This window comes from Staurois parvus, unplaced genomic scaffold (genome assembly GCF_062004578.1).
Source record: "Staurois parvus isolate SC_StPar_1 unplaced genomic scaffold, SC_StPar_1.0 ptg000018l, whole genome shotgun sequence".
Lineage (NCBI taxonomy): Eukaryota > Metazoa > Chordata > Amphibia > Anura > Ranidae > Staurois > Staurois parvus.
The window spans coordinates 21223105-21249543 of NW_028317814.1; the positions used below are offsets into that span (position 1 = coordinate 21223105).

Consider the following 26439-nt stretch of genomic DNA (forward strand, 5'->3'; position numbering starts at 1 on the left):
TCACACTGGTGTCCCTGTTTTGGCTCTCCTCACTTTAAGCTCCTTTTGGAGCTCATGATCAGATTCCCGTAATCTCCCAATGTCCAGCATGGGCTCTGTTAAAGGCTTTCCTTCTTTCTGCAACTGAGCCAGAGCAATAGCCCTCAGTAGTGGTGGGTATGGCACATAGCGGACAGGTTCTGGCTCCGGCAGAGGGATAAATTGCTTGAAGTTCTCTTCTTCATGCCGTGGTATAAGACGCCAGTCATGGTACATGACTTTGCTGATCTCCTGCTCTTCAGGCACGGTTTTACCTGGGTGAATGAAGAAGATGACCATCAATATAAGATCATCAAGTCACTCTACCTAAGATAGGCTCTGCTTATGATCCTGGATGAGAAATACGCTATATGGCCAAAGCTACAAGGACCCCACTCCAAATAATTGAGTGAATGTGTTTTAGTGAAGGGTACTGTTCATTCTACAATTCTCTAGCATACAAAGACATTTAGATTTGGATGTCAAGCCTACTACACACGGGCCAAATGTCGAGCGGTATTTTGGCATCTTCCAATTTTTATTGGATATTTGGCCCGATGTGGTAGCCGGTCTGTCAGAAGCCAGACGTTCGGTCGGCTTCTGTCAAAGAGGCATGATTGAAGAAGGTCTGCTGATCAGCTCCTGATCAGTGCTCTCAGCCAATGGCTGACAGTGTTGACCGAAGTGTTCTGTCCGGGATGGGGGGCATCCCTGTCAGAACCCAATAGCACAGCAGGGGAGCTCGCTGTACCAATATCGGATCATTAGTATACTATGACATACAAAGCCATCCACAACACTGCCCCAATTTACATATCTGATCTTATCTCTATCACCCAAACCGTACTCTTTGCTCCTCGCAAGACCTCCTACTCTCTAGCTCCCTTATCTCCTCCTCCCATGCTCATCTCCAAGACTTCTCCAAGGCATCACCCATTCTCTGGAACTCCCTACCCAAATCTATCAGACTATCACCTACTCTACTTACCTTTAGGCGATCATTAAAATCTCTCTCTTCAGGGAAGCCTATCCCGCCCTCTGCTAATACTGGAATCCTCTATGCTTCCAACCACTCCATCCCCCACAGTTTTACCTATTGTACCACTCACCCCTCCCTCCTAGATTGTAAGCTCCAAGGATCAGGGCCCTCAATTCCCTCTTGTATTGAACTGTATTGTTACTGTATTGTCTCCCACTATAATGTAAAGCGCTGAGCAAACCATTGGCGCTATAAAAATCCTATATAACAATAATAATTAGTACAGTGGCTCCTCCTGAGCTGTCCGTTTTTTTTCTCATTCAGTGTGTACCAGGCTTTAGTGCAAATAAAAAAAGTATCATGGACAATACTCGATTGTTCCTAAAGACATTCAGACAATTACAATCTGGTGGCAATTGTTCAATACGAATACCCTTAATTAACCTGAGATGTCCAACAAACTCATATGGGTTTGATGGTCAATAAATGTCCGCAAATCGTTAACCATATAGTGTACTTCACTCTCTTTCTTAACTACCTGCCGACCGCAGATAGCCGAATGACGGCTTCACTGCGGCCGGCCAGTTCTGAGTGGACGTCATATGACGTCCCCCCAGAACGCGCTCTCCTGCGCGCCCCAGGGGGCGCGCACCCGGCGATCTCCGTGATCGCTGTGTCCTACAGACACAGCTGATCACGTGATGTGGTAAAAGGCCAATCACAGCGCCTTTTACCACCTGATCAGCGGTGTCCAATGACACGCTGATCAGAGGGAAATGCAAGTGCCGGTTCTCGGCTGCACTTTCCTCACGCTGTCAGATCGTGAGGAAAGTACTGCCGAGAACCTGCAGTTGTCAGAGCGGGGATCGGCACTGATCATCAGGGCACTGATGATCAGTGCCCTGATGATCGGTGCCCAGCAGTGCCACCCGCAAGTTCCGCCCACCTGTGCCCAGCAGTGCGCCCACTAGCTCCGCCCACCTGTGCCCAGCAGATCACCCACCTGTGCCCAGCAGTGCATCCACCTGTGCCACTCTGCAGTGCCACCTACCTGTGCCCAGAAGTGCCACCTACATGTGCCCAACAGTGCCACCCACCTGTGCCCACCCACCTGTGCCCACCAGTGCCACCCACCTGTGCCCACCCACCAGTGCTGCCCACCAGTGCCACCCACCAGTGCAGCCCAGCAGTGCTGCCAGTCAGTGCCACCAGTCAGTGCCCAGGGGTTGTGCCAGTCAGTGCTGCCAGTCAGTGCCCAGCAGTGATGCCAGTCAGTGCCGTCTATCAGTACCCATCATCAGTGTCACCTATCAGTGCCACCTATCAGTGCTGCATATTAGTGCCGCCTATCCGTGACACCTCATTAGTGCTGTCTATCAGTGCCGCCTATCCGTGCCACCTCATTAGTACTGCCTATCAGTGCCCTTTAGTGCTGCCTATCAGTGCCCATCAGGGCCGCCTATCAGTGCCCATCAGTGCTGCCTCATTAACGCACATCAGTGAAGGAGAAAAAAATGCCTGTTTGAAAAATGTTATAATAGAAACAAAGAAACTTTTTTTTTTTTCAAATTTTTTGCACTTTTTTATTTATAGCGCAAAAAGTAAAGCGCCCAGTGGCGATTAAATACCACCAAAAGAAAGCTCTATTTGTGAGAAAAAAATTATCAAAATTTCATATGGGTACAATGTTGCATGACCGTGCAATTGTCAATCAAAGTGCGGCAGCGCTGAAAGCTGAAAATTGGCCTGGTAAATAAGGGGGTATAAGTGCCTGGTAGGCAAGTGGTTAAACAGCTTAGTTCATCAATTACTTTTCTACACTGTTTACCAAACTATTCACTGCAAACTCTACAAAGAATTAAAAGGAAACAATAGGGGTTATCTACTTAAACTGGAGGGTGCAAAAGCTGGTGCAGCTCTGCATAGAAACCAATCAGCTTCCAGGTTTTGTCAAAGCTTAATTGAACAAGCTGAAGTTAGAAGCTGATTGGCTACCATGCACAGCTGCACCAGATCCTGAACGCTCCAGTTTTAGTAAATCTATTCCTATGTATATGTGTAAGAATTTATACTAGAATTTGGAAAATTAATATAATGAGTTAGTTTGGCCAATTATTTTTTTTTTTCACATTTCATAACCCCTCATTTGCTGTGGCTTCAGTTTGTGTTGCTTGCCTATGAGTAAAAGGTCGGATGTTGCAATCAAATTTTATGGCATACTCCCTTTCAGATGCTATCATTTGAAGGCTGCACTGGGTTCTAAGCAGTCCTGCCAGAAAGACTTGCTTTTTTTTTTTTTCTTCAATAAAGTCATCTGCAGACAACAGGATCTATGAAAACAGAATTATATAACAAAATGCATCCCCAAGATTCCTCTACATTGATATGTTCCCTCAAGACTAGCTGGACGGGATCATCAGAGAGCATGTACGCACGGTTTTAAGCAAACTCCCACACCCCTTCCTTTATAGAAAACAGTATTTTAGATGTCATCCAGACATTTTTACCACCAACGTTAATTATTAAACTAATTGTAAAGGATTGCTTTTTATTTTTTTTTAACCACTTCCTGTCCAGCTGTTGTATATAAACGGCCAGACGGTGGCAGTACAGGGTCGGGTAAACATTTATAAACAGCCTCCCCGCCCCCTGCTTGTGCGCACTCCCTGGGAGCACTGTGATCTAGTGCCCGCTGTGTCCTCCGGACACAGTGGAACACCGATCGTCGTATGGGACCTCTGTGCAAGGTACCGATCATGTAATCACTGATTGGCCAATCAGTGATCACATGCAGAGTATTAAGCAAGATGTTACTTCTGACATCATTGCTTACTACGTGTGAAATCTGTGAATGATCACAGAGGTCACATGGTACAAAGCTATTCACAACAGCCTTGTACCATGTGACAAGCTGTGACCAATCACAGCTCACACAGTAGTTCTCAATGGCTACAAGAATGCAGCCAGAGAGAAGGAGCAATGATTGCTTTTATAGCCTTTATGGGTGTAAAAGCAATCAGTGTAAAAAAAAAAAAAAATCTTCATCACCCCCCACAAGTAGTAGTGTCACCATGGTGACACTGTACTGCTAGGGCGACAGTATGTTAACATAATAATAATAATAATAAAAAAATAAAATAAAAATGTACAAACAAATGTTTAAAAATTATAATTTTGGTTATAAACTAATTTGGGTTATTTATTTATTTTTTTTACTAAAAAGATAAACGGAATAAATTTTGGCCAAGATTTACGATGAAATATTATTTGCAAACTTTTGTAAGAAAAACACTTTTTTTCAAAATTTTGGGACTTTTTCATTTACATAGCAAAAAAAAATCTCAGTGGTGAATAAATACCACCAAAATAAAGCTTTATCTGTTTAAAAAAAATGCTAAAAAATTCATATGGGTACAGTGATGCATGACCGCGCAATTGTCATTCAAAGTGTGATAGCACTGAAAGCTGAAAATTGGCCTGGACAGGAAGGGGGTAAAAGTGTCCGGACTTGAAGTGGTTAAATAACAAACATGTTATACTTAACTGCTGTGTGCAATGGTTTTGCACAGAGCAGCCCCAATTCTCCTCTCCGTGAGTTCCCCTGCTGGCACTCCTGGCTCTTTGCCCCCACCGAGTGCCCTCATAGCAAGCATGCTTGCTTCCGAGCTGGCTCTGTGTGTCCATAGACGCACAGAGCGCGGCTCCTCCCTGGCTCTGATTGACAGCAGTGGGAACCAATGAGGAGGGAGAGAGCCAAGAGAACGGCTGCTCCTGTGCACACTGCTGGATTGAGATTGGGCTCAGGTGAGTACAAGGGGAAGCTACATGCAGAAGGTTTTTTTTTACCTTAATACACATTAACTTTCCCTTAATAATTTCGTTGAACTAAAATATTAACATGGATTTCTATTAAACTTTTTACAGTATGTTTTTGGTCTGTTGCTTTTTTTTTAAATTTGTAATGACATTTAATGTACCAGGACCTACCGCGATATGTTAAATAACCCCAGGCTTGCCCATGGTCCATGTTCTGGAAGACACAAACACAAGTTAAAATATGTAAATTAAGATTAAAGAATGAGCACACTGTTAACAAAACCTAGCTAGTTTCATATATTATTTAGGAAAATCAAGCAAGTTGGCAAACATAACCTTTCAAATTTATCCATCCTCCTTCGGTCACCTTAGGTCTTCAGAGTTCTTCAGTGGTATTCTAGAATCCTGCAGCTATCTTCACTGGAGTACATCAAAGAAAACACCCCTTAAACCTCTTTATGTGTGCGTGCTCTTAGCTGACAGTCTTTCAATAACAACTCTAAATTATAATCTGTCCCTATCATAAGTATACACTGGAGGTTTAACTAAAGTTCTGCAAGATGTAGCTGGTACATCTATCATGAAATCAACAGCTCTCAGTTTGTGCTATCTAAACATACACTATATTGCCAAAAGTATTGGGACACCTGCCTTTACACACACATGAACTTTAATAGCATCTCAGTCTTAGTCCGTAGGGTTCAATATTGAGTTGGCCCCGCCCTTTGCAGCTATAACAGCTTCAACTCTTCTGGGAAGGCCGTCCACAAGGTTTAGGAGGATGTCTATGGGAAGGTTTGATCATTCTTCCAGAAGCACATTTGTCAGGTCAGGCACGAATGTTGGATGAGAAGGCCTGGCTCACAGTCTCCGCTCTAGTTCATCCCAAAGGTGTTCTATGGGGTTGAGGTCAGGACTCTGTGCAGGCCAGTCAAGTTCCTCCACCCCAAACTCAATCATCCATGTCTTTATGGACCTTCTTTTGTGCACTGGTGCACAATCATGTTGGAACAAGAAGGGAACATACCCAAACTGTTCCCACAAAGTTGGGAGCATGAAATTGTCCAAAATATCTTGGTATGCTGATGCCTTAAGAGTTCCCTTCACTGGAACTAAGGAGCCAAGCCCAACCCCTGAAAAACAACCCCACACCGTAATCCCCCCTCCACCAAACTTTACACTTGGCACAATGCAGTCAGGCAAGTACCGTTTTACTGGCAACCGCCAAACCCAGACACATCCACTGGATTACCAGACAGAGAAACATCTCCACTGCTCTAGAGTCCAGTGGTGGCATGCTTTACACTACTGCATTCAATGCTTTGGATTGTACTTGGTGATGTAATGCCCGGATGCAGCTGCTTGGCCATGGAAACCCATTCCATGAAGCTCTCTACACACTGTTGTTGTGCTAATCTAAAGGCCACACAAAGTATGGAGGCCTTTAGCTACTTACTCTGCAGACAGTTGGCGACATCTGTACACTGTGCGATTCAGCATTCGCTGACCCCACTCTGTCATTTTACGTGGCCTACCACTTTGTGGCTGAGTTGCTGTTCTTCCCAGTTTGTTATAATACCACTAACAGTTGACCATGGAATATTTAGTAGTAAGGAAATGTCACGGATGGACTTACTGCACAGGTGGCAACCTATCACAGGACCACACTTCAATACACTGAGCTCCTGAGAGTGACCCATTCTTTCACAAATGTTTGTAGAAGGAGTCTGCATGCCTAGGTGATGATTTTATACACCTGTGGCCATGAAAATGATTGGAACCCCTGAATCCAATGATTTAGAGGGGTGTCCCAATACTTTTGGCAATATAGTGTATATACTGGAGCAGGGTGGATAAAAATCAATGATTTTTTAAAAAAAAATCTGATTTGTTTTTATTTAAATCTGATTTTTTTTATTTAAAATCGGATTTTTTTGAATAAAATGCTTTTTGAGAAAAATATATTACCATCCAAAGGTTATTCCATCATGAAATAAAGATTAGTTTTTTAATTATGTAGAATAAGGCTGTATATGTTTAATTTTTTTTGGTAAATAAATTCCATGACTACATTCACAATGTCATGCTCTTCCAGAGGTTTTTGTAAGATTATTGGGCAGTTTCTCTGCCTACAAGATATTATCACAGATGCTTGGTTTACTTTTGCAGTTCTCAAAACTGAATTTTACTCAGCGGAGATCACATGCCTCTTCTTCACAGCAAAAATGTTATAACATGAACAGAGTTAAGAAAAAGACCTTAATCCTAACTTCTACAAACCTATGAATACAGAATCAACCCCTTCACTGCTAAGTTTCAAGAAGTTCAGTGAATAGAATAGAAACAATATTTTTCTGATTGTTTGGAGTGGAATAGATCTGCACAAGAAGAAAGTGAAACTAAGTGTGAGGAGGAAGGGGCTGACAGTCTAAGTTTCTTAAAATATATATATTTTGTTTAGCCAAATTAGTTACCAAACATGGATGTTTGTTTAAGGAAATCACATATGCTGGAATGTTATTGTTTCAGTTGAATAAATCTATTTAAATTGTTATTATTAAGGTAATGATTATTTTTCTCCTTCCTAAGTACAACAGAAAAGTTGTCCAAATATGAATGATTAACCTATTAAACTGGGGATAAAAAAACTAATATGAAAAGTTGTTATTCTAAAAATCTTCATCTACTTGCATATTAAAGATATACCAGCAAGAATCAGTCTTTATGTAGAAAACTAGGATTTAAATCAAGCCTTACTGACTAGTGATTTAAATTGTGATTTAACTCAGTTTGATTTAAATCAAATCCACCCTGTACTGGAGTATTTGTTACATCTGAACCTATGTCACCATACAATAAATAATTTACTATAAGAATAGTGATATGTAGAACTGTAGGGAAAATTATGGCAATAGATCTAGGAAGGTTCTATGTATTATTAAAAGAGCAACCTCAATGACCCTTTACCATCCCTGTGTTCTATTTTTGTTCCCCTCCTATCTTGTTAGCAGGGTTACCTTCAAAATACATACTTACACATCCAGCTGATATAGTGTTGTCCTGGGTCAAACCACCGATCCACTGCAGCATTCCAGGTCTTGCTCCACCATCTCATTTACTTACAACATCAGGGGGGAACTATCTATTTTGGGTTCTTGTAGCTGGCCTCATGATGGCATGCATGTTTCACTTCATCAGGGGGCTGGCTGCAAGAACCAGAGCCTCAGCAAGCCCCCTGATGACGTGGCATTGTAAAGTACCCCAAGGCCTCCCTCCCTTGATGCACCAGGAGGGAAAAAAAAAATGAAATGAGGTTCCCATGGCATCACCACAGCCCCATATTACACATGACCCCACCTTGGCTTCTAGCCCACAAAAATGAACACAACATGCAGAAGACGTAAGAGGCAGGCAAGCAAGTGTGCTGTCTTGTCTACCATGTCCATGTGTGCAGTATCCTTAAGGGCTGATTCACACTAGAATGCTGCGCGGGTTTCGTGCACCGCATTCTGAATGCGCTGCCCTTGCGACCTGCAGTGGGTGTCAGTGCAATATTACTGACACAGTAAACACAGTGCATTGGCCCACACCACATTGCATGGTACAAAAGTATGAAGTGTGAATCAGTCCTTAGAGTCTGATGAGCTTAAATACCATGGTGTGTATTCTGGCTAAGATTGTCAGCGCCACTTTCTACCCTCTCAATTTTGCAGGACGGCGGTCATGATCTTCTGAACTCTCCCTCACCTCAGCTCTGTAATCCACTTTGACCTTAGTAATATTCCAGTAGCAAGGCTCATCGAATTGCTCCAGCCAGGACTTCTTGGTCACCTCTATGTTCTTACATGCAGGGTTTACAAACAAATGGGGCACATTGAGAACTGGCTATATATATATATATATATATATATATATATATATATAGTCTTTTGGCGCAAGCTACCATTTCAGATTAGTGTTTGGCAGCTTTTTTGGAGGACCAGAAGAGGGTATCTGCAAGGTTAGGCCTTGTGTTCTTACATGTAGAGTTTACAAGCAAATTTGACTCATTGAGAGTTGGCACTATATAAATTGTCTTTTGGTGCTTGCTAACATTACAGATCAACTTTTTGCATCATTGCAAATCACACATATATGTCTACATTGCGTTGTTGATTGATCTCTTATTGCGCAGGTCTTCTCCAAGATGCAGGGTCAGAAGGTATGCTGGAAGCTCTGAGTTCAGCTGGGTATACTTACTCCTTAGAGCCACACTCTGTGCCATGGAGCATTACCTGGAGAAGAGAGATGCCTGCTGACTGGACATGTGTAGTAAGTTGTGATTGGAACAGACAACACGTTTTTGTATTAGAGCCGCTTATATTTAAAGTGGAAGGATCAGTCAACTCCAAACTGATATTTTAGTTCTTTGTAGGTGCTGCTGAGATAAAATGCCTGTTAGTTCTTTATATCTCCTGGGGATTCTCTTATTGAGATCTTTGTTGAGCATCACAGGTTTTCACAACTGATGTGGCCATTATGAGATGTCCCATTCTCTCTATTGGGTTTTCATATTTATTCTAGACTGCGGAAAACATAGCCAGAGCAAAGGTGGCCAGGAACAGTCATGGATTATAGCAGGAAGATCTCCCTGTAAGAGCAATCAAGATCTAAGAAAGAAACCTGGGGCAGTCTCAGTCTGCCAGACGTCACCTGCAATAAAATATCCATCTGAGAGGGTTAGTCCTATTTGAGGAAATCTGTACTATTATTATTATGCAGGATTTATATAGCGCCAGCAGTTTGCACAAAGGATGACAGTACAGTTACAATACAAATTAATACAGGAGGGATCAGAGGGCCCTGCTCAGTAGAGCTTACAATCTAAGAGGGAGGGTCAATTGATACAAAAAGTAATAACTGCGGGGGATGGGCTGATAGAGAAAAATACATGTACCGTTGCTAGGAGGGGGCAGGATAAGCCTCTCTTAAGAGATGAGGTTTTTAGGGATTGTCTAAAAGTGGACAGGGTAGGAGATAGTCGGACACATTGGGGAAGGGAGTTTCAGAGGATGGGAGTACCTTTGGAAAAGTACTGAAGGCAAGAATAAGAGGAGGTAACAAAGGAGCTGGAGAGCAGGACGTCTTGGGAGGAAGGAAAAGAACTGGAAGACTGGAATTTTGAGACTAGGTTAGTGATGTAGCTGGGGGCTGAGTTGTGGATGGCTTTAGAAGTTGTTGTAAGTACCTTGAATTTAATTAGTTGAGTAAGCGGAAGCCAGTGGAGGTATTGTCAGAGAGGGGTGGAGGACACTGAATGGAAGCCAGTAGAGGGATTGTCAGAGAGGGGTGGAGGACACTGAATGGAAGCCAGTGGAGGGATTGGCAGAGAGGGGTGGAGGACACTGAATGGAAGCCAGTGGAGGGATTGGCAGAGAGGGGTGGAGGACACTGAATGGGGGCCAGTGGAGGGATTGGCAGAGAGCGGTGGAGGACACTGAATGGAAGTCAGTGGAGGGATTGGCAGAGAGGGGTGGAGGACACTGAATGGAAGCCAGTGGAGGGATTGGCAGAGAGGGGTGGAGAACACTGAATGGAAGCCAGTGGAGGGATTGGCAGAGAGGGATGGAGAACACTGAATGGATGCCAGTGGAGGGATTGGCAGAGAGGGGTGGAGGACACTGAATGGAAGCCAGTGGAGGGATTGGCAGAGAGGGGTGGAGGACACTGAATGGAAGCCAGTGGAGGGATTGGCAGAGAGGGGTGGAGGACACTGAATGGAGGCCAGTAGAGGGATTGGCAGAGAGGGGTGGAGGACACTGAATGGAGGCCAGTGGAGGGATTGGCAGAGAGGGGTGGAGGACACTGAATGGAAGCCAGTGGAGGGATTGGCAGAGAGGGGTGGAGGACACTGAATGGAGGCCAGTAGAGGGATTGGCAGAGAGGGGTGGAGGACACTGAATGGAGGCCAGTGGAGGGATTGGCAGAGAGGGGTGGCAGACACTGAACAATTGGTAAGAGCAAATAGGAGCTGTCAGTACTAAAGTCTCTTTTGGAAATTCTAGCTGCTGGACTATTATGCTAACCCAAAGGCTTTCAGTACTTTGAGTCAATAACTCAGATTAGATGAGCCGTTCTGATTTTTCTCTGGGTTCATTAGCTAAATTCTTGCCCTAGGTTGGAAGTAGAGATGAGCGAATCGAACCAGGCGAAGTGGAATTCGTTTCGAATTTCAGGAAAAATTCGATTCGTGCCGAATCCGAATATTAGCCAACTTCGGATGCACGAATCGAATTTTTCCCGATCAGCCGGCAAAAAGTGTCCCTGCAGAGAGCTCCACTATTTCTGACAGTTCTCTGACAGTTCCTTCACATTTACAGCGGTTGAAACATTGTATCTATTTGTTTCCATTTAGGATACAGATGTTTTTATTCGGAAACAGATACAATGTTTCAACCGCTGTAAATGTGAAGGAACTGTCAGAGAACTGTCAGAAATAGCGGAGCTCTCTGCAGATACACTTTTTTCTGTACTGGAATACTTCTTCTTTTCATTCTTCTTTTCATTCTTCTCATTCTTCTTTTCATTCTTCTTTTCATTCTTCTTCTCATTCTTCTTTTCATTCTTCTTCTTTTCATTCTTCTTTTCATTCTTCTCATTCTTCTTTTCATTCTTCTTTTCATTCTTCTTCTTCTTCTTCTTTTCATTCTTCTTCTTTTCATTCTTCTTCTTCTTCTTTTCATTCTTCTCATTCTTCTTTTCATTCTTCTTTTCATTCTTCTTCTTCTTCTTTTCATTCTTCTTCTTCTTCTTTTCATTCTTCTTCTTCTTCTTCTTTTCATTCTTCTTCTTCTTCTTTTCATTCTTCTTCTTCTTCTTTTCATTCTTCTTTTCATTCTTCTTCTTCTTCTTTTCATTCTTCTTCTTCTTCTTTTCATTCTTCTTTTCATTCTTCTTCTTCTTCTTTTCATTCTTCTCATTCTTCTTTTCATTCTTCTTTTCATTCTTCTTCTTCTTCTTTTCATTCTTCTTCTTCTTCGTTGTGCCCCGTGACTGCCCAAATGAGTGAAGTGTGCGGTGATTCTAAGATCGACGGCACTCATCTGCATGTCATACTGACTGACAGTATTATTTCTCTTCCCCAGCAGACTCCAAGGGCATTTAAATTAAAGGTACAGTGTTCTGCACTAATATAAAGGCTCTCTGAAGCCTAGAAACCCTTTTAATAAGTTAAATTCGAAGCGAATAAATTCGCATTGAATCAAATTTCTCCCGCAAATTCGGCGAATCAGCCGAATTGATTTTTTGAATAATTCGCTCATCTCTAGTTGGAAGCTCTGAATTTATTGATGCCAAAAATAGCCAAACAACAAACATTTTCAGGGGAAGGTCAGTAATGAAGGCATCCAGGCTGTGTCAGTACTGGTTTCCTTTATGTTATTATGTTAAAAAGAGAATAATACATTCTAATAATTCATATTTTATGAGAAAAGGTTTCCATTGTATTCTTTTTATGGCACCACCTTTGTGCACAAACAGCAAGCCACTGCACACAATGTAATTCTCACACACTGTTTTCTGTAATTCCTTTTACCTATATGCAGAATACATTTTTTAAACCTGAATGCCAAATGCTAAGCATGTATATAATGTCATCATGTAATCTGGTAAGTATTCAGTAAACTATAATCAATGTATCATAAAACTAGCATACAGTGTTAAAGTGGAATTTCACACAAAAGAGGGAGTTCTTTTTTTTTGCCGCCAACTCACCCCCCAACATGTTTGGTCATACGTTGTTACGTTACGGTCATACTGGGGGGGGGGGGTCGAGCGGGTATCTAGTTTTGACAGGTATCTGCTCCCACTTCCACTTGGATCGCTTAGGCAATCCGAGTGAAACTTCGCCCAGGCGATCCAAGAGAAACTTCACCCCCACCCCCCTCTTAACCCGCAACATTTTGGGACACATCACAAGTCCCAGAAAGCTGCAAGACCATTCACAAAGTGCAGCTCAACTTGTGCATGCGCAGTAGGTAGCTGGCTGTGAAGCTGTTAGGGCTCACTGCGCACTTCAATTAATAAACATGCTTGCACCGGGCTGCCAAAGACCAGTGAGTAACCAGCCCAGGTGAGGGCGGCACTTGATCCATGGATATCTAAATATCCTTATAATGAAAGTCAGTAGCTACAGTATTTGTAGCTGCTGACTTTTAATTTTTTGGGGGGACTTTGAAAATCCTCTGACTTGATATCAGCCTGCACAGGGGGCACTAAGACTGAGAGAGGTATTCTGAGCTTATCATGGCTAACACTGGGAGCAGCCTCCAAGGGTGGGAATCAGAGGGATGAGATCATCAGTATTGGGCAGGGTGGATAAAAATCAATGCTTTTTTTAAAAAATCTGATTTTTTTATTTAAATCGGATTTTTTTTTAATAAAATGCTTTTTGAGGAATATATATTACCATCCAAAGGTTATTCCATCATGAAATAAAGATTAGTTTTTTAATTATGTAGAATAAGGCTGTATATGTTTAATTTTTTGGGTAAATAAATTCCATGAATCCATTCACAATGTCATGCTCTTCCAGAGGTTTTTGTAAGATTATTGGGCAGTTTCTCTGCCTACAAGATATTATCACAGATGCTTGGTTTACTTTTGCAGTTCTCAAAACTGAATTTGACTCAGCGGAGATCACATGCCTCTTCTTCACAGCAAAAATGTTTTAACATGAACAGAGTTAAGAAAAAGACCTTCATCCTAACTTCTACAAACCTATGAATACAGAATCAACCCCTTCACTGCTAAGTTTCAAGAAGTTCAGTGAATAGAATAGAAACAATATTTTTCTGATTGTTTGGAGTGGAATAGATCTGCACAAGAAAAAAGTGAAACTAAGTGTGAGGAGGAAGGGGCTGACAGTCTAAGTTTCTTAAAATATATATATTTTGTTTAGCCAAATTAGTAAATAAACATGGATGTTTGTTTAAGCAAATAACATATGCTGGAATGTTATTGTTTCAGTTGAATAAATCTATTTAAATTGTTATTATTAAGGTAATGATTATTTTTCTCCTTCCTAAGTACAACAGAAAAGTTGTCCAAATATGAATGATTAACCTATTAAACTGGGGATAAAAAAACTAATATGAAAAGTTGTTATTCTAAAAATCTTCATCTACTTGCATATTAAAGTTACACCAGCAAGAATTAGTCTTTATGTAGAAAACTCTGATTTAAATCAAGCCTTACTGACTAGTGATTTAAATCGTAATTTAAATCAGTTTGATTTAAATCAAATCCACTCTGGTATTGGGGGATTAAGTAAGAAAATTGTTACTCTACCGGGACCAAAGAAGAGAATTTTTACCAAAACAACAGCAAAATTATACAACAAGAACACAAACAGTAACACTAGCACTGTAATAATAATATGTTATGAGGCAAAAAGAAGTATGTGTGTGTGTGTGTGTGGGGGGGGGGGGGGGGGATAAGGAGTGCACATAAGACCTACTACAAATATTTACTCAGAATGGTGATATAATGCCAGCTATTGAGAGCTGCTATCTTGGGGTGTCCTCTCTTCCTCTTAGATTTGGTTCACACCTGCAGATGCAACCAAATGCAGGTGCATTTCCATGTGTGGCATGAATGGCAGCCTGTTCATTTCCATGGACTGCTCTACACACGAGAAACACAGAAATTAAGTTCCGAACTCTTTTCATTCAGCTAACACAAAAATATTTCTGGATTTTCCAATCGCTGTTTTTATATTCCAGGATGGTCTGGATCTATGTAAAGGGAAAGAAGAGCAAATGCTGATTCTGGTGGAGCCTAGAGAATTTCTCAAGAGTGTCTTCTATTACATTCAGGTAAAATTTGGAAAGGTGAAGAACATGCAGATTTATAAATATTCTGTATCTGCCACCCCTCTCTGCCAATCCCTCCACTGGCTTCCCATTGCCCAACGGATAAAATTCAAAACATTAACAATAACATATAAAGCCATTTATAACTCTGCCCCAAATTACATCACCAATCTTGTCTCCAAATATCATCCAAACCGTACTCTCCGCTCCTTGCACGACCTTCTACTCTCTAGCTCCCTTGTCTCCTCCTCCCATGCTCATCTCCAGGACTTCTCCAGAGCTTCCCCCATGCTCTGGAACTCTCTACCCCAATTTATCAGAATATCGCCTACTCTGCTCACTTTTAGGTGATCTCTGAAAACCTATCTCTTCAGGAAAGCCTATCCTGCCCTCAGCTAATAATGGAATCTTCTACTCCTCCTACCAGTCCATCCCCCACAGTTACTAACTTTTGAACCACTAGCCCCTCCCTCTTAGATTGTAAGCTCCAAGGAGCAAGGCCCTCCTATCCCTCTTGTATTGTTGCTGTATTGTCTCCCGTTATATTGTAAAACGCTGAGCAAACTGTTGGCGCTATATAAATCCTGTATAATAATATACTAATAATAATATAGGGACCCATGGGGCATATAGCTCAATATCCATGTGCCATATGTACAATAATTGCATTTGCTGAGGTCAATTATAATAGATGTAAAAAAAGGTTTACAGTATGTGTCCTAGATTTTTTATTTTTTTGTGCTTAAAGTGTTACTAAACCCACAACAGTAAAATCAGTCTGTATATGCAGTAAATCATGCTTGTTATACTCACTGTGGAACCTAAGGGGTTAATCCTCTGCACTGTGTAAAAATTATGTTTGATCCAGACTTCTCTGATCCTCCCCTTCTACTGCTGTCCCCAATCCATCTGCTGATAGAACAGAGCCTTGGAGACAAGCTGCACATGCACAGTTTGGTGTGTATTGCTAGAGACCTTTTTTTATTTTCTTGGGAGAGTGCATATATCCAGCACAGGGTCAATAAGCACTGTCCAGACAGAGGTTTAGGGGTCATGCAGCCTCATAAGTCAGTCGGGAGAATGAAAACTCCTCCTACCATCTTTATCCAGTACTCTGCTGGACATTGATAGAAGTCTCAAGACTGCTCTACCCGCTGATAAAATAAAAGGTACTTAGCAGTTTATATTTACTAAAATAATTATATTTCCATGTTCTATGTACTGTGGGAGGCCAGATATAGTTAATGCAGGGTCCAGGGTTTAGTAACACTTTAAAGTGGAGTTCTACTCACTTGTCAAAAAATAACTCATTAGCTACAAAAACTGCTGACTTTTAAAAAACAGCCATTTACCTGTCCCTCGGTCCTGTGGTGTGTCTCCCGCAGCCCGTTTCACCGGCCGTCCTGGATTCCAGGAGGCCAGCAGGCCGTCATGTATTCCAGGAGGCCGGCATCTTCAGTGTGGGCACCCAGCTGTGATAGCTTGCGGCTTCACAGCCGGGTACCCACTGCACATGCGCGAGTAGTGCTGCACTTCCTGAATGGTCCTGTAGTCTTCTGGGACCTGTCACGTGTCCCAAAAGACTACAGAGAGGGAGGGAGGACAACTTCTGTTTCCAATCGCCTAGGCAATCAGACCGGAAATGGGAGCAGGTACCTGTCAAATTTGGGCACCCAAAGGTGCCAGTCCTTAATGGGGAGCGGGGGAGCAGTCCTTAAAGCGGAACTTCACCTTTTGGGAGGAGCTCCGCCTTAAGGCTCAGTTTACATCTGTGCGTTTAACTGCGTTTTTATCAAGTTCCTGTGAGTTATGTGTGGATCAGTTTATTAATTTCAGTGGGCTTCCCTACATGTAGGAATCATGGTAAAGAAGCCCCTGACCCCTGTTAAAAATTATGCCGCATCAAAACGTACCCTGCATTTCAGTATGTGTGAAAACAGACGCATGGGAGTGCCATTAGGAGTTGATAAATACTACTACTACTAATAATAATAATTAATTAATTCAGAAATATTGGCACTGCCATGTGTCTGCCAAAGGACAGCCCTTTTGTTACCATTTAGTAACTTATATAAAGAGAAGTACAGACTCCTGTAGTGTTGGCTCTGAAGAAGAGGTTGTGTCCTCGAAACGCGTTAGCCAGTTGGTCATCCAGGGTTCCATCGTATGGACTCAGATGTTGTTTGGATCATACACCTTGTTCAGTTTGACATGCCTGTGTTATTATGTCCATTGTGAGTATGATACCTATTTTTGTTTCTTTAATACATTATTTTAAACGATAATGCACTAGGTCGGTGCGCCCTTTTTCTGTTTCTCCATTTGTATCCAGTGTATTCGGACCACCCCGGTCTGTTGAGGGCAGCAAGCAGTGCATATTCCAGAAAATTCCAGAACATTCTTATTAGGTCTACTGAGTCCTTTCCTAGCGCAGGAGTAAAGTGTTTGTTGTACAGGATGTTTTGCGTCAGGAAAGCGCACAATTTTGTTCACAACCAACAGTAGTGTGAATCTTACCTTAGAGAGACTTGAAGTAGTAAAATGTTGCTAAATGTCTATGTATATTTCAGTTGTTTTCATTTTGGGAGATTATACGTGGAAGTAGTTTAATTACAAAGGAATACGTAAGAAAAGGCATGTACTGTAGATGGATATAGAAAAGATATGAAGTATACAGATAGAACAAAGGGGAAAACAAGGGAGTGATGCGAACTGAACCCACATTTTCTTCCACTCAGGCTTTAGATCACCTGAGCAGCCATTTTTTTTAATAACAACAAAAAGGTACTTTTTTTACTCAAAAGAATGTCATGGTAAAATGTTCCCATATTGATTCATGTGCTTTCTAATTTGTAATGATAGATCCGCTTTCATTGGTATTAAAAGCAGGGCATGATCGGGGTGGAGGTTGTGTTTAATCCTTTCACTGGCACTGACGTAAGGGCAGAACTGCTTGCAGTAGGCCATGTCAGTAATCCTTTTTGCAGTTGCATTCCCTTAAGCCAAGGGTCTCCAAACTTCCTAAACAAAGAGCCATTACTGTGCTTCAGACTTTTGGGGAGCCAGATTGTGGCCCTTGGGAGTAGAAAGGTCCTAACATGAGTGGGAAAACACAATGCCCCATTTTTGTCATTAAAGGGAGTTGTGTCCCTTCATTGGGATCAGTGATGGGGGGAGGTATGGTTGGTATCAGTGGAAGAAATAGTGCCCTAAGGGCTGGAAAAAACAAGCAAAGGCCTGCATCTGGCCCCCGGGACACAGTTTGGAGACCACTGCCTTAGTCTATAAGCTAATAGCCACTACGCTGATCATGAACTTATGGCAGAGTGGTACCTGAGACTCTCCTAATTCATGAAGGGCCACAATCAGCAGCTGCCGATCATAACCAGTGAAAACATTGCCAAAGTGGTCTGGGTATGTGAGGTGAAAAAATGGACATCGGGCCCAGCAGTGAAAAAGTTAATAACAGCCTTGTAAGATCTAAAGTAGCTGATCCCTCTCCATTCCTGGCTCCTGAAAACGCCATGACTCCGACCTCTGTGTTTGGAATAGATAGGAAGTGTTCTGGAAAGAAGATCACCTTGGCTGTTTTGGGGCTACATGATTATAGAAGGTAAGTTGGATTACAGACTGCAACTTTCATTAAAGAGGACCTTTCACTTTTGAAATAATACCATTAGTCTGATTCAAGTTAAACATTTTTATTTACATTTTTTTGTCCAAAAAACTTTCTGTTCAAAGCTACAGTGTTCAATAGTCAGTCTGATTTTAAGATGCAAGTCTGGTTTACAGATTGAAATTTAAAGCAGAACTCCATGTAAAATTTTACTTTCCCATGCAGTGGGGCTGTGCGCTGCATGGGAAAACTGCTCGTTTTGTCCAGGGGTTTAGTGGAAAAGCTATATATATCCCGTCCTCCGATCCTCCGGAAAACCACGCTCCCCCAAGTCCAGCGGTGGACTGTTCCTGCCATCCTCAGGCTCTGAGACGGTCTGTTGGCATGATGACGTCAGGAACAGTCCATTGACAAGACCGCTAGTATGCGGGGGGGGGGAAGCGGCAAGGACCAGTGTTGCGCTCTGAGGATCATCTGATTCGGTAAGTATATTTTCACTCTTATGACCCCTAGACAAAAACGAGCAGATGGCCCGTGCAGTATGGGCACAGCACCACTGAATGGTTCAAAAAACATTTTGCCCCGATTTCTGCTTAAAGGTTAAGTGTTGAAGGTGAGGTTGCACACACATTAATAAAATCAAAAATGTGCATTTATTAAAAGAGAAGTATGGGCTATACAAAGAGAAAATCTTCTACTCACCTAGGTTGATGCAGCATCAATCTGATGCTGCATCTGTCCCCCACCGGCTATCCACTGAGAATTAAGTGATCAGACACTGCTGATCGCTCAGTTCTCCCCTCCACTCTGAGAAGGGAGCAGTGATTGTCAGTGACTGGCTCTCTGCTCTGCCCCTCCAGCACTCACTGGAGTGATAGGCGGGGGTGGGAGTGGCTGGCTCAGGATATCAGTGGATTGCTGAGAAGCTGAGTCAGTTGCCGGTCCAGGATTCTGGGTGGATTCCAACCATGTGGTTAGGATCTTTCGGAGCCTGGACTGGCTCTGTGAGGTCAGAAAATGGATCACAGGAGTGCAGAACAAGCTGCACACCTATGATCCATAGGAGACGATTGGCAATGCTTCTCTTTTAAATATATGCATTCAGTCCTGCAGAGCATTGCAAGTGTAATCAGTGCATAGTGGGTGTAGTTCACAGGCACCTGCATTATTTACCCCAAGTCCTCAGTTTTTTGCTAAAAACCGTGCACTAACAACACCAGACTTCTGGTTCCAAAAGCTAACGTAACAAAGAGGTGGGTTCTCTTTTTATAGTAAGTAAAGTGCAGCACTATAAATAAGTAAATAAATTATAATAATGTCCGTATAAATGAATATTCTTATGGTGACAATCCGTGTGTAGAGTACCCACTATGGCGGTACTTCAGTGCTTGTGCTTTTAAAAGTGGGGTAAGAATACGCACTCACCAGATGCGTAAAGAAATTACGCATATAGATCAATGATCGGAGGTCCCCTTTAATGAAGTGGAGTGATTGATTTCCTAGAGCTCACCCCTGAATCAAGATCTACCTTATTACACAGAGGAGGGAGTTCCTGCTACACAGGTTGCTACACCCACTCATCCCTTAAAGGGGACCTCTGGTTTACTGGATCCATATACCACCCAGAAGTGCCTGACATACCACCCATACAGAGGGAGGATATCTCTATACATGGCTTAATCCGCTTCCTTAAAGGGGACCTCTGATGATTGATTTAAATGCGTAATTTCTTTACACATCTGGTGAGTGCGTATTCTTACCCCACTTTTAAAAACACAAGCACTGAAGTACCGCCATAGTGGGCACTCTACACACGGATTGTCACCATAAGAATATTCATTTATACGGACATTATTATCATTTATTTAATTATTTATAGCGCTGCACTTTACTTACTGTTTTGACTGAAGTTTTATTTGGTTACCTTTAGTGCATAGCTGCTGACGTTGAAAGCACTCACTTTTTTATTTATTTATTTGGGGTTCTCTTTTTATGCTTGAAGACGGAAAACACTGAGATGGTATAAGTGAACTGACTGAGCTTTAATAGTAAATGTTTTTTTGACCACCAGATGTCAAAGACTGTCGCGTAAGATGGAGAGACACTCTCTAGAGCCAAGCCTTTGCTATGATGAACAGCCAGAAAGCCAAGTGACCAGGCGACATATAGATGAGGTTGGTAGCTAATCTACATTTAAATACCAGTCCTCGGTTAAAGACTTCTCCATACATCATCTTCTTTAGTATCATCTTCTAGGATTAGTTTTGGAAACTAAATTTTGAATACAATTTTTTGTTTTAAGCAAGAGCCTAAAATGAATTTTGTTTTGCTACATAGTTCTTTTACTTTGCTGCATTGTGTCCTAAAGGGGGGGGGGGACTATGTGGCCCAGTGAGCTTATGCAATACATTTTTGTCTTAAAGTGGAATTAAAGGCACACGTACTTACCTTAGTTCTAGTTCCAACAATCTGACACCCATAAAGTCCCTGCTCGGCGCTGTTCTCTTCTCCCTGGGTTCTTTTGGACCCTGGTTTTTGTCTGTTTTGATTGGCTGATGTGGGATGACATCACTCCCATACATGTGCAGGAGTGCAGTCATCCGGGCACGCTGGGAGTTTGCCAGTTTGTGCAGTTCAGTGTACATTCTACAGAGGACTGCAAATAGGCAGGAAAGTGTAACATTGCATTTTTTTTCTGCAATAAAAAGACTGCCTGTTCACAAATGTTTCTATTTTACATTTAGTTCCACTTTAAGTTTACATGTTCCAGACACCTCAGGTCCCATGCACACTAGACATTTAGCAACGAAGCATGAGATCCCAGCATCTTGATGCGGGCGGAAGGCAAAGGTTGCACCATCCAGCCTCACTGTCGGCAACTTGTAAAACTCTATGAGAGGCTGAAAGCTGCTGCGGCTGGACAGGCCTGGATGTTGCACTGAGTGTTCCTAATGTTTGTGGCAGTATCAGGGGTGGACTGACAACTCATGGGGCCCCCGGGCAATAGGGGATTATGGGGCCCCTGTGTCCTTGTCCAAACTCAAAAAAGCCTATGAAAAAGGTACCAGGGGCATCTCATGGGGCCCCCTACTGACCCCGGGCCCTCGGGCAGTGCCCGAGTTTCCAAATGGTCAGTCCGCCCCTGGGCAGTATGTGGCCAAGGATGAATGCTGGGAGTGCACACTGCATGTATTCTGGGTATTCGTTCCTGGGAACATACTGCCCTAAATGTTAGTACCACTCTGCGCACCATCCAGTCCCATCCATCCGCAGCAGCTTTCAGCCTCTCATAGATTTTTTCAGACTGTCAGCAGTGGGGCTGGATGGTGAACTTTTCATTTGCACCAAAATGCCAGGATTTCAGGCACGGGGGGCTAAACACCCAGTGAGCAATGAGGCTTTTATGTTGAAGCCATAATATATTTTTCAAACTAGCTTCTGGGGAGAATTTACTAAAGATTTGTCACTTTATTTAACCTTCCTGTGTAATTTACAGTAGAAACTGAGTTATTGTCAAAACTTTTTGCAAACTGACTGCCAAGTGGCAAGATCAGCCCTCTTTCTGATCAGTTTCAGAGCTGTAATAAGAATCTCAGACCTTCTCTGCATCAGTGGCCCCGGCTTAGGTGTTTTTTTTTCTTTTGTTTTTTTTTTTACTTTTTGTAGTCATGAATGTAAAATTAATATGTAAGAAAAGGAGCGACCTTTGCATCTCTTTACAAGATCCTTTTAGATTGGGGCAGCACCTAAATATGGGCGTAACATGGTGCAAAAAGATGGAGTTGCCCTTTAACTCTGATTTTTCTCTAGTTTATTATCACTGTTAGGCATCCTGTCAAAGCTAAATTTTAATGTGAAAGCATTATGTATATTCTAATAAAGTTTTCTCTGTGATGTCACCTTCTTTGATAACTGTTATCCTCCTCTGTGGAGGTAGGCACTTATCTTTCTACAGCTGTACCATGAGACCGAAGTCTTATTCTTGGATACATGGAGAGAACTGGGGCAACATGTGTGTGCTGTGACCAAGAGTATAGCTCAGCGCCCGTTCCGGTGAGTTCACAAAAAAGTGACTGGACAAAAAATTCCTTGTGAGTGAAAGGTTATACAAGTGACATGAGCAGCCTTATAATCATTGCCCTGCTTTAATGGATTATTTAGATTTCTGTTTTTCAGCAAATCAGCATTTTCAGGTGGTATAAAGGAAAAAGAATTTACATTTAAAATGAATTGTCTATTTTGAATCCACTGAATGCCTACTAAATTATTTCCGTTTTAGGTGTACGCCAATAACCAAACTGCAACATCTTGAAATAACATACACTTAGAGCAGAGCTAAACCCTCTTGCCCTTTACAGCCAAGGAAGCTATTTTCTTAGCCTCTGTTTAGCCTCTGTTTAATCATTTGACCTCTCGAAGGTTTTACCCCCTTCATGACCAGGGAATTTTTTTTATATTCACCACTGTGCTACTTTAACTGGCAATTGCTCAGTCATACAACACTGTACCCAAGTGAAATTTGAGTCTTCTTTTGGTGTTATTTTTTATTATATAAACAAAAAAAAAACCCAAAAAAGTTTGGGGAAATAAAACACAATATTTTCTACTTTCTGTTATAAAAAATAAAGAAATGTAAAAAATCTAATTTCTTCATAAATTTAGGCCAAAATGCTGCTACATGTCTTTGGTAAAGGAAAAATCCCACTAAGTGTATAATAATTGGTTTGTTTGAAAGTTATAGCATCTAAAAACTATGGTGTATATATACTGGAATTTACGCAGCTTTAACGCTGTGCTGGTGATCAGTGACTTACAGTTGGACTGTGATAGTGTGGTGGGCAATCTAGTGCTAACAGACCGTCACTGGGAGGTAAATTAAATGACACTGACATCACTAATACAGTGATCAGATATAATACTTTACACTGTCCCTGTACTAATTACACTGGCTTGGAAAGGGTTCACATCAAGGGGCAGTCAAGGGGTTAACTGTGTGCCTAACAAGTGTTGTATGTGTAATATGTGCTGCTTTTACTAAGGCCCCTTTCAGACGGGGTGGACCAGTCAGCGGATCAACTGTCTTCTATGAGCGGTCGAATGCAAAACAACCGCCTGTGTGTTTCCATCCAACTGCCATCCCATCCGATCCGGTGGACAGAAGGGGAATGGATCCCCATCCATCTCTTTTCGACGGATCAAATCGGATTGGATGTCGTTGGGTGTAAACAGACACATGTCCATTTACACCCGCCGCTCCATAGAGGAGAATAGAGGTTTCAATGGGTCCACCTGAAAAACGGGCAGATGGACCCGATCAGAACGTCTATGTGAAAGGGGCCCAAGAGATCTGGCTGTTTTTTTTCCCTGCTTTTCAGGGAGAAGAAACAGACAGATCGCTGTTCTGTGTACAGAGTCCTGTGTGTTTGTAAACACAGGGCTGTGTGCTGTGAATGGATACAGCCAATCAGCAGGTGTCAGCCATAAATCATTGGATGAAACCTGCTGACAAAATTGCACAGTGTCCAGTCTCAGTGGGGGTCAGCAGTGGGCACACGCATGCGTGCCCCAAATTTTTCTTTTCTTTGCAGCAAACATTGAGGTCAGATGACCTATAAGTGATGGCGCAGCAAGGTGGACCGTGGTAAACAACGTTCTCTCTCTGTCTGCAGGTTGCACTGGGAGGCTCAGAGCTACTCCTTCTGCACCTCAGCAGGCACCTGGCGAGGGTGGGGACCCAAAGGATCGCTCACTGGCTTACCATTGGCCTGGAAGAGACAGATTCAGCAGTTTAATAGAGTCAGTCCAGCAATGGCTGCAACTATAACAGAGGCCTATCCTTCTCCACAACTCCTTATGCAGGTCAGTGTCTTTGTGTAATGTGTTTTCTGCCCAGGATCCACATGCAATGGGGAGATTTACTAAAGCTGGTGCAGCTGTGCATAGTAACCAATCAGCTTCAATCTTCAGCTTGTTCAGTTATCCTTTGACAATAAAACCTAGAAGCTGATTGGCTACCATGCACAACTGCACCAGATTCTGTGTGCACCAGTTTTAGCAAATCTCCCCCACTATTTTTCACACTAAAGGGAAAGCTTGAGCATTTGCAGATATTAGACAGAGGAGTGTATAGCCATAGGGATCATTGGTCACTCCTATCAAAACAATGGACCATCTTCTAAGGCAGGGTCTCCAAACTTTCCAAACAAAGGGCCAGTTTAACCTCTTGACGCATGCAAATGTGCGGCCTCCCGGTGTCTGGGCCTAGACGCTGAGCGGCCGCACATTTGCGTTCTATTAAAAAAACATATGTGCTGAGAGCACACGCCTGCGCACTCCCAGCACACATGTCCAGTACTCATGGAAAGGTCCCAATCTCCTCTTTCGATCGCGACCTTTCCCGATCATGTGACAGTGTGTCACGGCGGTCACATGACGCTAAACCCTGCCCCGCCTCCCGACTTCTGAAACCCTTAAAGGGCCAGGAGGCGCCGGTGCCAAGGGGTAATGTCCTTTAGACTTTCTGGGGGCTGGATTAGGAGTAAAAAAAGTCCCTGATGTTAGTGGGGAAAAGTCATTGACGCCATCTTTGGTGTCATTGGGAGGAAATTTGCCTCATCATTGGTATCAGTGAGATAAATTCTGTCCCATCTTTGGTGTCATTGGGAGGAATTGTGCCTCATCGTTGGTGTCATTGAGATGAATTGTACCCCATCATTAATGTCATATGGCCCTATTGTTAGTGTCATTGGGAGAAATTGTGTCCCATCCTTGGTGTCATTGGCAGGAATAGTGCCCCATCATTGGTGTCAGTGAGGGTAATTATGCCCCATTGTTGGTATCATTGGATGAAATAGTTCCCCAAGGGCCAGATAAAAGCAAGTAAAGGGCCGCATCTGGTCCCCGGGCCACAGTTTGGAGACCACTGTTCTAAGGCATGCCGTAGAAAAGCACATATCTGAAATTGACTGGAAGTAAGACATTTACTTAGTTACATCAAGCTGATGTACAGTATATATAAAAATAGACCTTGTTTTTTAATTGCTTGTATAAGGTGGTTTTGAAATTTTACAATCTTTCCCAAAGCCCCTCTCATCTACTATTCCCCACTGACAGGTAAGCTCAGTGGCCAATAGGGAGGCACAGGAGCCAGGAGAGGGGGAGGGGGTGTCAACCCTCACCATTACTCTTTTAAGGCAATATTTGCATATTCGAGCACCCCAGAATATGGGGATCTCTGGTGGATCTGGAAAATATTAAAAGGAAAGTGCTTCAAGTATTTCTTAGACTTTACCATACTAGTCTGGAAGGTATTAAAAGGTAAGTGCTTCAAGTATTTCTTAGACTTTACCATACTAGTCTGGAAGGTATTAAAAGGAAAGTGCTTCAAGTATTTCTTAGACTTTACCTTACTAGTTTAATAGAAACATACATTGATGCTGTTCTGTAATCATTATTACATCATATTAATGTATTTTTTTCAGTGTCAGCAGTGTAAGCACCATGTTTGGCTTGGTATCAGCCTGCATTCCCCTGTACAGCAGAGCTCAGAAAGGAGGAAGCACAATCAGCCAGGTGTTGCTGCAGTGCAAAAGGAGCATGCTGATAAAAGAGCAGTGATGAAGGGATGAGCGCAGTGTGCTGCTTCTCCTTTCATTGCCCTGACACAGGGTGGGGTGGAAAATAGATCTGTAAGTAAAAATGAATCCACAGCAGAGACAAATCAAGTCCCCTCCCCTTCCAGGCAGGGATGTGCTGTGAGGCAGAGCTGTGTAAATGGTAAGACCGGATGGACAGAAACACAAATCCTTTAGCAGGTAAATAAGCTCACATGTACGCATTTCATCTGTTCCGTATTAATTCTAGTAGTCGGTGTATAAAGCTGATGTTATTCAAATAAAGTAAATTCTGTATCTTTTCTCTCTATCCAGGCATACGTGGCATGTAATACTGATAAAGAGAGACTATCTCTCCTCAGTAACCTGAGGGTACCACGTGCTGGAGGTGCCACAGACGATATGGAGTATCCAGATGAAGATGTCACACAGTCTAATGACCAAGACCAGACAAGAGAGAGGCGCATTGGTCCTGATTTGTCACGACGCATCTGGCTGTTCATGACCTCAACCAATCCAGAACTGGTATTGGACTTAAATTCCTAG

The 26439-nt window shown here is 42.5% G+C and overlaps 2 protein-coding genes across 2 annotated transcripts; one reads left to right on the forward strand and one right to left on the reverse strand.

The window, feature by feature from the left end:
- On the reverse strand, positions 1–8659 carry LOC149473165 (small ribosomal subunit protein mS34-like; the record flags this gene model as incomplete). The annotated part of the gene is made up of 3 exons (XM_089681748.1): positions 1–293; positions 4985–5027; positions 8561–8659. Coding segments are annotated over 3 exons (435 nt in total), but the record flags the coding sequence as incomplete, so codon positions are not given.
- On the forward strand, positions 8659–26439 carry LOC149473166 (structure-specific endonuclease subunit EME2-like). The gene is made up of 8 exons (XM_089681749.1): positions 8659–8665; positions 8988–9124; positions 14575–14666; positions 18173–18277; positions 20352–20454; positions 22218–22333; positions 23950–24139; positions 26209–26439. Exons 1-8 carry the CDS (start codon positions 8659–8661, stop codon positions 26437–26439), a joined length of 981 nt encoding a protein of 326 aa, XP_089537875.1.